This window comes from Talpa occidentalis, unplaced genomic scaffold, assembly GCF_014898055.3.
Source record: "Talpa occidentalis isolate TD23 unplaced genomic scaffold, MPIMG_talOcc4v2.1 talOcc4.9, whole genome shotgun sequence".
In the NCBI taxonomy this organism is placed as follows: Eukaryota; Metazoa; Chordata; class Mammalia; order Eulipotyphla; family Talpidae; genus Talpa; species Talpa occidentalis.
Window position 1 is genome coordinate 115,949,894 of NW_023605305.1, and position 14,771 is coordinate 115,964,664.

General features: G+C 57.9%; 1 protein-coding gene across 2 annotated transcripts in view; it reads left to right on the forward strand.

Annotated features, from left to right (window-relative positions):
- GEMIN5 (gem nuclear organelle associated protein 5) overlaps nucleotides 1-14,771 on the forward strand; it is a 26,155-nt gene continuing 11,384 nt past the window's right edge. The window contains exons 1-17 of one of the 2 annotated variants that reach the window (XM_037498727.2): nucleotides 1-166; nucleotides 804-964; nucleotides 1,890-2,071; nucleotides 4,035-4,186; nucleotides 4,360-4,479; nucleotides 5,130-5,262; nucleotides 6,256-6,421; nucleotides 6,934-7,146; nucleotides 7,602-7,687; nucleotides 8,312-8,394; nucleotides 8,878-9,014; nucleotides 9,929-10,002; nucleotides 10,477-10,658; nucleotides 11,906-12,045; nucleotides 12,811-12,982; nucleotides 13,517-13,744; nucleotides 14,558-14,671. In XM_037498727.2, coding sequence (XP_037354624.1) covers nucleotides 1-166; nucleotides 804-964; nucleotides 1,890-2,071; nucleotides 4,035-4,186; nucleotides 4,360-4,479; nucleotides 5,130-5,262; nucleotides 6,256-6,421; nucleotides 6,934-7,146; nucleotides 7,602-7,687; nucleotides 8,312-8,394; nucleotides 8,878-9,014; nucleotides 9,929-10,002; nucleotides 10,477-10,658; nucleotides 11,906-12,045; nucleotides 12,811-12,982; nucleotides 13,517-13,744; nucleotides 14,558-14,671 — 2,509 coding nt within the window. The remainder of the gene's footprint in view (nucleotides 167-803; nucleotides 965-1,889; nucleotides 2,072-4,034; nucleotides 4,187-4,359; nucleotides 4,480-5,129; nucleotides 5,263-6,255; nucleotides 6,422-6,933; nucleotides 7,147-7,601; nucleotides 7,688-8,311; nucleotides 8,395-8,877; nucleotides 9,015-9,928; nucleotides 10,003-10,476; nucleotides 10,659-11,905; nucleotides 12,046-12,810; nucleotides 12,983-13,516; nucleotides 13,745-14,557; nucleotides 14,672-14,771) is intronic. The other variant, XM_037498728.2, reaches the window with a different exon arrangement.

Sequence of the window (14,771 nt, forward strand, 5' to 3'; positions counted from 1 at the left end):
ATGGCCCCCGAGCCGCGCACGCTGCCGCCGTCCCCGAACTGGTACTGCGCCCGGTGCAGCGACGCCGTGCCCGGGGGCCTCTTCGGCTTCGCCGCGCGCACCTCCGTCTTCCTGGTCCGCGTGGGCCCGGGCGCGGGCGCGAGCCCGGGGACGCCCCCATTTCGAGGTAACCCCCGGGTCGGGCCCAGCCCCGGCGCTCCCCGCGGCCCCCGCGCGCCGGTCGGCGTCTCCGGCCGCCCCTCCCGGCGGGGGGAAACTGAGGCCGGGCCGGGCGCAGCGGTCCCGCCTCCCGCGCGCGCACGTGGCGCCGCCGGGCCGCGGTGGAGGCCTCCGGGTGTCCGGCCCCGCGCCCCCCCCCCCCCCCCCCGGCCCGGCCCGGCGGCCCCGCACCCCCGCGGGCACCAGCGCCGGCCTGAAGTGTGCGCGACCCTTTCCGTTAGATGAGCGGGTCGGGCCACAGGCTGGGTTTGGAGCCCGCTTGGGGTGCGGCGCGCAGGGCGTCCGGCCTGTGCGCACCGCCGGGCCCGGGCCCATCTGGTGCGAACCGCCTCGCAGTCCCCATTGGAGCCGCTGCTCGGCCTTTGAACCAGGCACAGGCAGGGGCGGCGGCAGCCCAGCCCCAAGAGCTGAGAAGACCCAGAAAGGGACGCCCCCGAGGCCGCCTGGGGCAGATCACACCTGCCCGCAGTTTCTGATTGTTAGTCCCTGGCTTTTTGCCATAGGAGATAGGTGGGATCCCACGGGCTGTGCCCCCCCAGTCCTCCTTGGTAGCACCCTAACTAACCTGTCAGTTTTGCTTGAAGTTGTAGGAGAGTTGGTGGGACACACGGAAAGAGTCTCTGGCTTCACTTTTTCTCATCACCCGGGTCAGTACAACCTCTGTGCCACGAGCTCCGACGATGGGACTGTGAAAATCTGGGATGTAGAGACGAAAACAGTGGTGACGGAGCATGCCCTCCATCAGGTATGGTGGCTCACTGGGCCCTCAGGTGCCTTTGTTTGGAGTTCTTTTGCTTCAAGTACAGTTTTGCTAATCTCTGCAAGAGGTGAGAACTTTTTTTAAAAAAAGATTTATTTATGCATACAAGAACTGGGGTACAGGCCAGAGGTATGGGCACTGACAGGATTCGCCAGACACAGAGTGGGGAACAGAACAGGCAGATCTGCTGAAACACACTGCTGAGGGGAGCTGCGGGGAGACAGGAGGGGTCTGCTGTGCCCTGTGGGTCAGCTCCCTGGCCAGGGAGCAAATTTGTGCTGCAGTGGCTGTTGACAGCTTCATAGTGCTGAGACCTCACCCCTTGTGCCACTAGGGAGGCCCAGAGGCGAGAACTTTGATTAGTGTTCATTCATTAGATCAGAAGTTCTGTATGGTAAGGTGCCCTGAAACTTTGGCAGGAGATCCATATACCATAGAGGTCAGCAAACTGCACTCTTGCCAGTTTTTGCAAATAACTTACTTGGGATGCAACCATAAGTAGTCATTCATTCAGGCCTAGCCTGCCTTTGAAGTGTGGGCTGCTGGTAGTGCCCAGTACTCACAACAGAGAAATGTGGCCTTCGGAGCTTCTTAACATGAAAAAGACTTCAGCCTTGAGCTGTACATGAGTGGATGGAATTGTTTCTAAACCAGATGATTACTTGATAGACCTTTTGAGAGAATCAGGGAAGGAAAAGACCCACTTAATCTTACGAACTCTGCAGTAAACTAAGAAAAGGCAGACATTGTTTTGAATGGTTCTTTGATTCCCAGTAGCCAAAATTCAAATTTGGTGTAGTCGTCTACTCAAGAGGTTCTGACAGTTGGTAAAGCACCTGTCATACCAGCTAGAAACAAACATCCCACGTCTACAAATGAGAAGTAAGTATGTTCCTGTTTTGTCTTAAAGCACACAATATCAGCGCTGCACTGGTCTCCGCGAGTGAAGGACTTAATAGTGTCTGGAGATGAAAAAGGAGTCGTTTTCTGTTACTGGCTTCATAGAAATGACAGCCAGTACCTCTTTGTAGAGCCCAGGACAATTTTCTGTCTTACTTGTTCGCCTCATCATGACGACTTGGTGGCCATCGGGTGAGTGCTGTGCTCTCCGTATTGGGGAGCACCTCAGTCCCTTTAGTCCTCAGGTGAGATCGTCTCCAGGCGCTACCCTCTCCTCCGAGGGGGCGTCCTTTGTTCCTGTGCCCTCCAGGCCCTGCTGTTTCTCCCTCTTTGTCTATTTCTGTCCTGTGGTTTCTGTGATACTTTCCTCCTTTTGAGAGAGACCTTTTGAGAGAATCAGGGAAGGACTTCTCAGCCCCGGGTAGTCCTCGTGCAGAGACGCACCAGCTCACACTCTCCCGTCCCCTCTGCTGGCCCTCGGATGTGACGTTTGCTCCTAGGGTCGGCTGACTCGCCCTGTCTCTCTGCTTCCAGCTGCTCCCTCTTGACAGGGAGAGTGCTCTGGCAGGGAAACCACCTCCTCACCTATCCCAGGGTTGAGGTGCTGGAGTGGGCACCCCCGTCCCTCGCCATTCCATTTACTTTGCGCCCAAAGATGTCCCTTCACTCCAGTTTGAAGACGGGGCATAAGTGCTTTCAATAACACATGAGGGGGACAGTCTAGTGGGGGCTGATTCAGGAGACTGGCGGGGTGAGGTAGTAAAGGTACACGTGAGGTCCACGCTTTCACATTTGTCGTAAAATATGCACAGACGGGAAGCCAGAGGAGGTGTGTACAGGGCAAGGGAGTCCTGCCTGGAGCATACATACCAAGGCCATGTTTTTATGCTGGTGGAGATGAGGCGGAAGTGGGAGGGTTGTGGCGAGATTTGCGTGTGTGCAGGAGGGGCAGCGAGGATCTAGGGGGGCCAGCGCATGGGTCAGGAGAGCTGAGGACCTGGTGCAGCAGGATGCTGTCTGCTTGAAGCGGACGGGCTTCTGTTCTGATGGGTGGCATCTGGTTGACTCGTGGAAGGGTAGGGGGTCTGGGTGCCGGAAAATTTATTTTGAGATAATGCTGTGATGGTGTTTTTCCCTGTAGAGCTGTCTAGGAGGGGGGAAACGTGAATAGGAGCACCACTTTGGAGAAGCGGTCTGCGCTTTCTAGTGAAGTAGAGATGTATGTGTCTCACATCCTGGCAGTGCCACTACTAGGCCTCTAACCTGGCTGCCTTAGGTGTGCACAAGAATGCTAATGGTATTGCTGCTTTGTAAGATCAAAAAACGGAAGGCTTTCAAAATGCATAATGGGGTGGTGTGGCCTTGCCGTGGAGTACTATACAGTGGTGTAAATGACTATTTATGTCAGTGTGGGTGACTCACTAACAGCATCTGGGGGCAGGACGACTACATCATGTGTGCAGGTTGAGGTGTGAGCTGTATCCACAAGTTATACAGTCATGTCAGTAAATAGTAGATCAATGAAGTTAGATTCAAAAAAGACCGCCTGATATTTATATGAAGTTTTAAAATATACAAAATATGTCTCTGTCATCTAGGAGTAGAAACAGAGGCTAGGAATAATATTACAAAACACTTGCAGAGCAGTTCACCTCCAGAGGAGAGACAGGTCTGCTCAGTGGGACGTACTGAGGATTTTGGCTCCATTGCCAGTGACTTTCCTTAGTCTGGGTGGTAGAAACTTCCGCGCCCAGTGCTGGTCGTTCTATAAAGAGCTATTAGAAGTCTCAGTTCCTTCTGAACTAAAAAACGACCACCTTGGGGCGTGCAAATGTAGAATCTCAAGATCTGCAACTTCTGTTGTGTGAGCAGTTAGAAAAGGCGGGTCCCTGTCATTAGCGCAATTGCTGGGCCTGCTGGTCTCGTACCGTGGGAGGCGCAACCATCCCACCGTCGAGACCCCACCAGGCCCCGCACAGCGGAGCTCAGCAACCAGGGTATCATCAGTGGGGAGAGAGAGGGTGGTAAAAATCATAGGAAACACGAAAAGCGACAACACAAGATCATGTCCTGTCTTTGCCCGCACCCCGGTAGGCTGGGGCAGAGCACGTGCTTGGCCGCACTCGGCAGTAACGTTTCTGACTCGTGGTTTTAGCTACAAGGACGGCATCGTGGTTCTCATCGACCTCAGCAAGAAAGGAGAAGTGATCCACAGGCTTCGGGGCCACGACGACGAGATCCACTGCATCGCCTGGTGCCCCGTGCCCGGGGAGGACTGCCTGCCCGCACCGCAGGAGGAGGGCCGAGGTGGGGAGAAAGCAGAGCACGCGGGGGGCTCCTTCGCCTGAGTTACAGTTGAAGGTTCAGGTGTGATGGATCAGATCTGTGAAAGTAACAGCTGCATATGGGGAACGCTCTCAAGCTCCCTCTCTTTCCTAAATGTACACAAATTAAGGACAACGTTGCTGCCTCTCTCCTAGAAGACCCGGAAATCCCCAACGGGAGAGCCCCAGCGCCCAGTCCCGGCATGAAGGGCTGCTACTTGGCCACGGGCAGCAAAGACCAGACCATCCGCCTCTGGAGCTGCTCCCGGGGCCGAGGTGAGAGCACCGCAGCCATCCATGTGGGGGCTTCTTGCGTCCTGCTGCTGGGAGAGTGCCGGCTGTCTGAGCAGCCTTTCCTTTCTGTCCAGAAAGTTGTGGCCGGTTTTCCTGTGCCACGCGCTCCGCGGGTTCCCAGCTGGCTGTGCAGCAGGGTCAGTTGGCGGTGCCTGGGCCCCACCTCAGATCTGACTCTCAATCCGTTGGGCCCTGTCTTGCTCTTTTAGACACCCCACTGGTCCTCTGACCCCGAGAGGGTTAGCAGCAGGTTGAGGGAGTGGCTTCCTGCCACAGCTGTGGGCTCATAAACCTGCCCCCTCCCGGATTTCTTGCCCACCGAAGGAGCCCCCTCCGGCTTCCAGCAGGGAAGAGTCTCGGGTTTTGTTACTACCTGGGTTCTCGAGTCCAGTTGGAAACTCACGTTCCCAGACACACACTAGTCTTCACGGGCTTAAGTTGCCAGGACGGCCTGCAACAGCTTGCTGACCTGGGTCAGCCAGGGAGTGTCCAGCGCTGGCCCTGGGCAAGCGAGGTCTGAACTCCAGTTGCCAAGTGAATGGAGGCAGGCGCCACATGCTATATTGTGGCAGGGGGCTGGGGGCCGAGGGGCTGCAGTCCCGAGGGCACACCGGCCTTGGTTTCACCCACAGGGGTGATGGTTCTGAAACTGCCCTTCCTGAAGAGAAGAGGCGGCGGCGTCGACCCGGCGGTGAGAGAGCGTCTCTGGCTGACCCTCCACTGGCCCAAGGACCAGCCCACGCAGCTGGTGTCCAGCTGTTTTGGGTAAGTCTGGGGTCTCCCCCAGCTCGGGCGCTTCAGCCTCACTTTCCAGACAGCAGGTGGAGAATGCACTGGCCTTGCTTCTGATGGCTGTTGTAATGAAAATTCTCCGGGTGTTGAGTCACTGACGCTAGGGGAGACCCCCAAGTGAAGCCTGGTGGTGGTGGGTAGGCTTGGAGGCAGGTGGCACCAAATTCTGACCAGTGTGTTCCTGTCCGCTCTGGATTCTGGGCAAGACCCTTCCCTTCTCTGAGCTCCAGCTCGCCACACGCAAAGCAGGGCAACCGAGCCATTTCCTGTCTTGGGGTAATGGTGGCCATTAAGCAAAATTGACTGTGCACAGGCTTCTTGTCACTAGAGATAAGTGACATTAATACATAAGGTTTCTGCTTTTTAAACAAGGTTGTATAGGTACAGCATGTAGAAATACCCTCAAACCCCCCTCCTGCTACTGCCCTAAGAAGAGACGCATCTTAAAGCATCTTTGGGGCTGTACAAATTAAGGAACATTTTATAATCAAAACTATTAGGGTGGGCCTCCTCGGTGGGGCAGCAGGTTGAGTGCAGCACTGTGAAGTTGTCCACAGCCTCTGCAGCGCAGGTTTGATCCCGGCCAGTTGGCGAGAATCCCACATGGTGCAGCAGACCTCTCCTGCCTCGCCCGCTGCTCCCCTCAGCAGTGTATTTCGTCAGTCTGCCTGTTGTGCTCCCCGCTCTGTTTCTGGTGAATCCTCTCACCCTCCGGCACCTCTGACCTGTACCCTAGCTCTTTTATAAAAATAAATAAATCTTAAAAAAAAAAAACCCGTTAGGGAAATCTGTGTAAAAGATAACCCCGTCGTCAAAAAGGCAGGCAGTGTACGGGACACCGTGCTTCCTGAGGTACTGTGTTTGAGAACTGCCATCTCTCCTTAAGGTTGCAGCGACTTTTAGTGACCTTGCACAGGCCGCTCCAGCCTGTGGCCACCTCAAACTCACACTTGTTTGTCCTCCCAGGGGTGAGCTGCTGCTGTGGGACCTGGCGCAGTCCTGGCGACGGAGGTACACGCTCTTCAGCGCTGCCGTGGAGGGCCAGCACCATGCCAGGATCGTGTTCAACCTGTGTCCTTTGCGCACTGAGGACGACAGGCAGCTGCTGCTCTCCACCTCCATGGACAGAGACGTAAGCACCTCATGGGTGGGGCCTGGGCCTGGTGGGATGGTTGGGCTTTCCTACACCCTCGGCAATTCTCACCCGTGCACCCCAACACTCCGTCTCTGGGTTCTGAATTCACATTAACTGGGGGGCAGTGAGCACATGACCATCCTGGAGCTGGGGGGCCTGTGGTGAAGACTGGGTATGTCGGGCGGAGGTGTGGGGTCTCTTTCAGGTCGCAGACCCCTCCTGGCTGGGGGGTCTCCCCTGGAGTGGCTTTGTTCCCTGACGCCCTCTGTTGGCCTCCTCCCTGGCTGTGACAGGCGTGCTTTTTTGAGAGAGCCGCTGTGATTGCCGCTGTCTCGAGGCCCCTTCATGCTTACTGGAGACCCAAAGCTGTTGCACGGCGAGAGCAGGGGCGGCCAGTCTGGGAAGGGGGAGGCTTTGCTGTGGTTCAGGGCAGGTGTTTTTGTTTCCAGTTCTTACCACCCCCCCTTTGGCCCACCCTCTTTGAAATGTTGGTTTTGTTACTATTTCAGATCAAGTGCTGGGACATGGCCACGCTGGAGTGCTGCTGGACGCTGCCTTCCCTCGGGGGCTTCGCCTACAGCCTGGCCTTCTCGCCGGTGGACACCGGCTGCTTGGCCGTCGGCGTGGGGGATGGCATGATCCGCGTCTGGAACACGCTCTCCATAAAGAACAACTACGACGTGAAACATTTCTGGCAGGGTGTCAAGTCCAAGGTCACAGCGGTAAGGGGGCGTCCTCCCTGGGGAGCTCCCGCCCATGCAAGCGTAGGCTGCCAGGGGCGGGTGCGCCCGCATGAAACTCGCAGAGCAGAGGGCCCTGCCGGCCTCGCCCATCACCCGCAGTCCACTCTGGATCGGGCTTGTGGTCTGGACGGCTGCCCACACTGTCCCAGGCCTGTGTGCCCCTCGGCGGTAGGCCACACCCGTCAGTGACGTGTTTGAACCCACCTTTATTATTTTCAATTGTGTCCGTAGAGAGACGTGTGGGTTTCTGTCTGAAAAGATATGAGCTTGGCGATGGGTGTGTGGCATGGTGAGGCCGCAGGTGACTTTGGCTTTTCTGTCACTGGTCATGAGAATCTGTTACCTTTAAAATGATGAGACATGGGGGCAAGACCGGCCCTCCTGAGCCCCTGACCACGAGGACCCCCTTCACATGCCCCCTACTGTTTCCGCAGCTGTGCTGGCACCCGGCCAAGGAAGGCTGCTTGGCCTTCGGGACGGATGATGGGAAGGTGGGGCTGTACGACACCTACTCCAGCAGGTAAGGGCTGGGTCCGGCGCAGCTGAGGCGGGGAGGGGTCCTGGGCCCTGCACTCCCCACCAGGGTGCCTGCCCAGCCAGGAGCAGCTTCCCAGTAGGACCCTGGTGCCCGAATGGTGAAGACTTAGCTTCAGGCACCAAGGGGCCGCCCGTCTGCCCTTTGGGAGCCACCGGAGCCAACCAGCCGGTGGCTTTGGTTTCTCCTCTACCATTCTTTTACACAAGTTTTGAGGCGTCTGTGAAAGTTGAAGCCTTCACTGCAGAGCATTCCGTTCTGTCCATCTTGGTTCATGGCTGTGATTGGGTCGCGTCTGTGCTGCGGTCAGCCGGGCCCCGCGGCCCTCATGGTCACTGGCTCTCCGGGCCCCACGGCAGCCCTCATGTGGGTCCCTGGGCACGGTGGTCTCTGTCCTAGAGCAGCGCCCCAGCCTCCCCCCACGATGTTACCTGTCCAGTTTGAGGACTAAAAATAAGTTGTTTTGTAGAATATTCCAGTTTGAACATTTGGTTAGAGTACACTTGGAACTGAGTCGTCTGGTCAGTGGGTCAGTCGAGGGACCTTTCAGAGAAAGGCGGTCTGCTCCCGCTGCGCCGCTTTGCTTCAGTCTCTCTCATGCCCCTCCAGGCCCCCGCAGATCTCCAGCACGTACCACAAGAAGACCGTGTACACGCTAGCCTGGGGGCCGCCGGTCCCGCCCACCTCGCTGGGTAAGTCCGGGCCTTTCTCTGACAGAGTCCTGGGCTGTTCACGCTGACAAGAGTTGGGGTGTGCTAGGGGCTCAGGCTGTGACTGGTGGGGACTCCTGGAGCACCCAGGGCCAGGGATGAGCAAACCACCCGCCTGAGCTGCCCAGCGTGCTGCTGGGCTGGGTGCTCGCACCGAGCTCTGCCGCCTGCCATGTCCGCCACCCCGCCGGCACTTTTTAACTTGATCTGGTTCCGCTCTCCCCTGCGGTGCAGCGGCCTTAGACTCAGGTGCTGGCCCCTGACCCTCTGGCCCCTCAGCCTTTCTCTTGTCACTAAGTCGTCTTTTTAAGTGAGGGTGTTTAGCAAAAGGTGAACTTCCCTGAGCCGCTGGCCGTGAGACAGCTGTGGCTCCACCGTGGCTCCGTCACTCCGAGAGCGCTGGGGTCGTCTCAGGCCTGCGGCCCTCGGCAGATGTTCATGGGGCCTCCTTGTCTCCTCATGCAGGGGGAGAAGGTGACAGACCTTCCCTCACCTTGTACAGCTGTGGGGGCGAAGGAGTCGTCCTGCAGCACAACCCCTGGAAGCTGGGCGGCGAGGCCTCTGACATTAACAGGCTCATCCGGGACACCAACGCCATCAAGGTGCGTCTACTCAGCTCCTGCACCAGCCGCGACTCCGTCTGCGCGGCCACTCGGTATTCTGGGGAGGCTCACCCTGGAGCAGAGCCAGGGACTTAACCCAGAACATTCTGTCTCAGTTGCAGCAGTGACTCGGGCATCCTCTCAGCTCTGGGATGTAAATCATCTTTCTCAGGCCAGCTGCCTCTTGGTGTTGGCAAAGCAGCTGGATAACATGGCGGCCAGATTTATATCAAAGCTGCAAAAATCACACGTGATTCCCGCAGGCCCTTCCCCGGACTCCCGCGCTGAGTCTCAGTTGCTTTCTCAGTCCATTCTCAGTCCTGTGTCTGCCAGAACTTTTTCGGAGTGAAACTGCAGACGTTGAGGTTTCCTTATGTTAAAACCAGTGTTTTTGTCGCTGCTCGTTACCTCTGTATCTCGTGCTCTGTGAGAGTAGCAGTCACTGGTGAACTGACTCACAGGCTTGCCTCGACCCCTCGCGGCCTGACGTGCGTCTGAGCCTGACATCCAGGGGCGACCTAAGGGGCGGGCTGGCAGCTGAATGGGAGCAACCAGCCTGGGCTGCAAATCGGGGTCTGGACTCTCACATGCGTGAGGAGACGGCGGGGAAGGGGGGGGGCAGCCTGGGGCACATTCTGAGGGGCTGGGGAGAGGCAGCTGGACGAGGAGGAGAGATGGAAGAATGGGCTTCTCTGAGGAACTCCCAGCTGAGCACCCCGACTGGCCTTTTTTTCCCCAGGTGGGGAATGGGCTTCTGAGTCCTGCCGGGTGGCGAGGTTCTGTGGGTGGTGTGGGGGAGTAGCTGTTGTGCGGGGGCACACTTTTAAACGGGGAAGTCCCCCCTCGTGTTACCATTGGCTGTAAGCCACGTGGAGAACTGAGTTTTAGTCAAGGTCGGTCCGCTTTGCTTCTAGTACAAGTTGCCTGTGCACACGGAGATCAGCTGGAAGGCAGATGGCAAGACCATGGCTCTCGGCAACGAAGACGGGTACGTGTGTGTGTGTGTGTGTGTGTCTTAAAAATTGCTGGGGCCTGCTGTGCTCGATACTCTGGCTCCCCCTCTGCGCGCGGGGTGACCGGGAGCAGCGCCAGGGAGAGCATTGCCTGCTCTCTTTCAGCCCTTTAGGCTCCACAAAGGTCTTTGCTGCCCGGGACTCTGAAATCTCCCCCACTTTCTTTTAAAGTGGGGACCTCCATAGACCCTCCCGACATGCTCGCGGGCCCTCCGCCCGCCAAGCTCACTCTTCTGTAGCTTCCCCGTGCGCCTGGCACCCATAGGAGCTGACCCTCCACTGAGTGGGCTTTTGAGAATACTGCCTCTCGCCCTGGTTTTCTGCACGAGAAAGGCTGGGACAGCGACAGACTCACCCATGCGGGTCACCTTTGCCCGCCGGGGAAGGGAGGTGTCTGCTTGCGCTGGCCTTGACGGACTCCCCACCTCCTCGCCTTGCTGTTTCTCCAGGTCCATAGAAATATTCCAGGTGCCGAACCTGAAGCTGGTCTGCACCATCCAGCAGCACCACAAGCTGGTGAACACCCTAAGCTGGCACCACGGGCACGGCAGCCGGCCCGAGCTGAGCTGCCTCCTGGCCTCCGGGTCCAACAACGCTGTCATCTACGTGCACAACCTGCAGGCTGTCCTAGGTAGGGCTGCGCCGCCCAGCGCCGATCACCTTTCTCCTTGGTGTTAAAAGAAATGTTACTGTTTTACCTTCAAAAGTGGCACCTCTACCTTACCCTTTCAGACAGAACAGAAACGTGACTGTGGAAGGCGAGGCCTCCTCCGAGTCCTTATGGTTCGCTGCATGCTGACCCTGGGCCTTCTCGGCCTGCTCTCGTGCCCACCACCAGGCTAGCACGGGCCTGGCGTTGCCGCCTGGGGGCAGGTCTCCCGAGCCTTGCCCAGGGGGCGTCGCGCGCACTCGCCGTGTTTTTCTTCTACATTTACAATATAGACTTTTCTATCTTTCTCTGTCGCTACCTAAGGATCTTCCTGCTGTTCACAGATACCCGTTCATTCCATTCTGTGAGCAGGCCGTAGTCGAGCCATTCTCCGTCAGTACTGTCAGTGTTCAGTTGCTGTGCTTCAGGGATCATGCACCGAACACCCTTGCGCTACGTCTTTTTGAATTTGAATGAGAACCTTTCTTATGTAAAATTTCCAGAAATGGAATTCCTTGGTGAAGGGATGGAGACAAGGAAAATGTATGTTTATATTTGTATTGATTGCTCCCCAAAAAGACTTGCCTGCCTGTACCCCCTCCCAGGGTTTGGGTCTTTCCCACCCGACACGCCGGCTCCCACGCTTGATGGCGTCTAAATCCTTTGGGCCTTGTTCTCCTGGTGGTTAACTGGTGGTTAAATCGAGGCCCAGAGATGTTGCTGCCTCCTCGAGTCCCACGGCGGGTGATGGCAGAGACTAGCGTCACGCCACGCCCTCTAACTGCACGGCCGCCGTGTTCTAGAAGGGGCGGCTCCCTGCCTGCAAGCTGGGTGTTTTTGATTGTATGACTCGTTCTCAAGGGGCCTGCAACTTCTTTGAACCCTCTTCTGCAACTTGATGAGCCGCAGTTAGGGGTGCGAGGAGCCATCTTTATGAAGGACATGGGTCCGACTTCTGAGCTCACGTTTTTGTCTAGAATGCCACGTGAGTGCTGATGCGTCCGCCTTGGTGTCACGTGCAGAAGGCATTGTCTCATTTTGGCAGCTTCTAGAAAGATTGTGAAGCTCACGTTTTTGCAGGCGTCTGGGACCCTGGCTAGCTCCCGTTAGCCACTATATTGGAGTCTGCTGAGAGCAGGATTGTGCGTGCAGCAAACTCTCGCTGTCTGCCGTGTTAACAGCCTCCTCTCTTGACTTTGGTAGAGATGATGCGTCCCCTTGTCTTTCAGAGAGCAGCCCCGCGTCCCCAGTGACCATCACAGAGCCCTACCGGACCCTCTCGGGGCACACCGCCAAGATCACCAGTCTGGCGTGGAGCCCGCATCACGATGGAAGGCTGGTGTCTGCCTCCTACGACGGCACAGCTCAGGTCCTGCTGCTCCCCACCCATGGGCGCTCCCCGGCCTCCAGCCTGCCCCACGCCTGCCCCTTCCTGCACTCATTCTCACTTTACTCAGAAAGGGATCTTGGGGCTCCAGGAGGCATTTTAGTCTCATCCCACATGTCTGGGCCGTTGGCAGACAAAGGGGGTGTTTTGCTTAGATGAAAGAGAAAAACGCTTATTTTTAAAGACCTCATCCTGACTTAACAGGATGATGGGTCGACGTGGAAGTGCTTGCTCCTCGTCTGACACAGAAATGGGAGCTGTCAGTTGCAGAAGCCGCTTCTGAGATTCCACTGTTAAGTCAGAAACCGCCAAGCTCTAAAACATAAAGGGGAGGCGCCAAGCGGGGCTCTGCGGTGGGCAGAGCCAGGCGGCCCTTGGCGGCCTGACTGCCCTGCGGGCCCATGTTCGCTGTTGTTCCCGGACTGGTCTGCACAGCCCCATGCCCCACAGGGCTGCCATCTGCAGTGGAGGGTGGAGTGACTCAGGAGAGCCAGGGGTGTAGGGACAGAAGACTCCGCTCTGGGCAGGGCGGCCCACGCCTGGGCGCAGCACGTGCAGGTGTCCGGGCTTGCGCTGTGGGCGCCCTGTCGAAACCCCTCACCGCCGGCTCAGGACAGGGCAGTTCTTCTCGTGGAGGGCCCAGGGGCCCCCGCAGGACCCGCGGTGCTGAGACGGCACTTTTTAATTCTTAAACCCTCCAAGCAACGGGCTAACCGGAAATTGTCTGTCCCGCGCCACCGGCCTCAGGTGTGGGATGCTCTCCGGGAAGAGCCGCTGTACAATTTCCGAGGACACCGCGGCCGGCTGCTGTGTGTGGCATGGTCCCCGCTGGACCCGGACTGCATCTACTCAGGGGCAGACGACTTCTGTGTGCACAAGTGGCTCACCTCTGCGCAGGAGCACTCCCGGCCGCCTCAGGGTCAGTCAGCCTGGCCCGTGACGCCTGCCTGCCTCCCACCTTGGGGTGCTGGGGGTGGTGGACTCTAAGGGGGCACAGCTTTCCAGGGCGAAGTCTGCAGATCCCCCAATCAAACACCAGACATACGGCCAGACAGCAGGACGGGCGGAAGTTCAGTCCCTGAACTTGCAGCCGAAAGGGCAGGTCCTCATCCCGTCCCACACATCGGGCGCAGCCAGACACAGGGAATTGCGGGGCAACTGCTGCTGTCACCATGGCGGGGGAGGGACAGCCTGAGGGGGCCAAGCCTGAGGGCTTGTGGGACATAGTGGGTCCCCTTGGGGTGTCCGGCACGTAGGAAGACTCACGAGCAGTCAGGGCTCGGGTTTATGATTCAAAGAGGTCCCGAAAGGGCTTGCTCTGGTCCTGGCCACTTTGGGGCTATGACTCGGACCTTTTTGGAAGGAAGGGGCTAGAAACGCTGCTCACCAGACGGGAGGTGTGGGCCGGCACCGCCTAGGCTGTCTCACGGCATGTGCTCTGCAACTCCCGTAGGCAAGAAAAGTATTGAATTGGAGAAAAAAAGGCTCTCTCAACCTAAGCCGAAGGCCAAGAAGAAGAAGAAGCCGCCGCTGAAGGGGCCGGGCAAGCAGGACTTCCCGGACGGGCTGGAGGACGAGGGCCCGCGGGAGGGCACGGCACCCCTGGAGAACGGCGTGTCCGACCCGGAGGCCGAGGAGGAGGTCCCGCGGCCAGAGTCCCCCTGCAGCACAGCCTCTGTGGGTGAGTGGCCGCGGCCTGCGAGTCAGCTTGCGACGTCTCCGCCTCTCACCCCACTGTCCTAGCGCCCGGCCGAGGTGGGCCTCTGGGCCTCACAGAATTGTGCTCGTGTTGCAAAAGGCTTCTTAAGCCTCTGATCACCTGTGTGTGCAGGGGGTCCAGTGGACGGCCGGGGTGGAAGAGAAGCTCGAACCATTGATTCTAGAACAGTCGTTTGCTGGGCGTGGCAGGATGGAAGTGGCAGAAATGTGTGGTCCAGACCCTCTCATCCCATAGGGCTGCCCGCCCAGGTCTGGGTAGGTAGAGAGCCAGAGGTCCAGTGGATATAGTTCTACTTTCTACTTTTTCACCACAAAATGGCTGCACAGAGCATCCTTTACCCTTGTACGTCAGCAGCTGTGCTCAAGTTCATGGCGTGTGAGCTCGAGATCGTGCGTTCCCTTCACCCGCCCTGAATGTTTCCTGTCAGTAAAGTTGTTCCTGGTTTGTGCGACTGAAGGGGCAGTAGTACATTGCCACCCGGTAGGTGACGTCCTTTGTCACCTGAGCCAGTTGGGAGCTCCAGGGCCCCGGGGTATAAAGTGGGGGTGGCCAGACACTTGTGAGTTCCCCTTCAGTCACTCAGTCAGGTTCTAAGAATGAAATTTCCAGATTCCTGGAGCACAGACATGAGGCGGGGGTGGGGGATCATCGCGCTTCCTTCCCAGGGTTCCCCGTGCTCAGCAGTGGGTCACACTGCACCAGGCCCTGTACTGCTCCTCCATCGGGAGATGGACTCCAGGCTGTCTTCACCCACTTTTCTTTCTCCTGTGACAGTGTCTCGGGCGCCGGGTGCCTGTGCTCCTGTGGCCTCGGGCCTGGACAAACCGAGCGCCTCCCTGAACAGCAAAGCCGCCTCGCTGAGAAAGGAGGGGCCTAAAGAGAAGCCAGGTCGGCATCGCGTGTTCGCGTCCCGTCAGGGTGTCCTCGGGACACAGGCACCACCAGGGCCACGGTGCTTGGGGCCGGGCCTGATGGACACGCTGGGTGT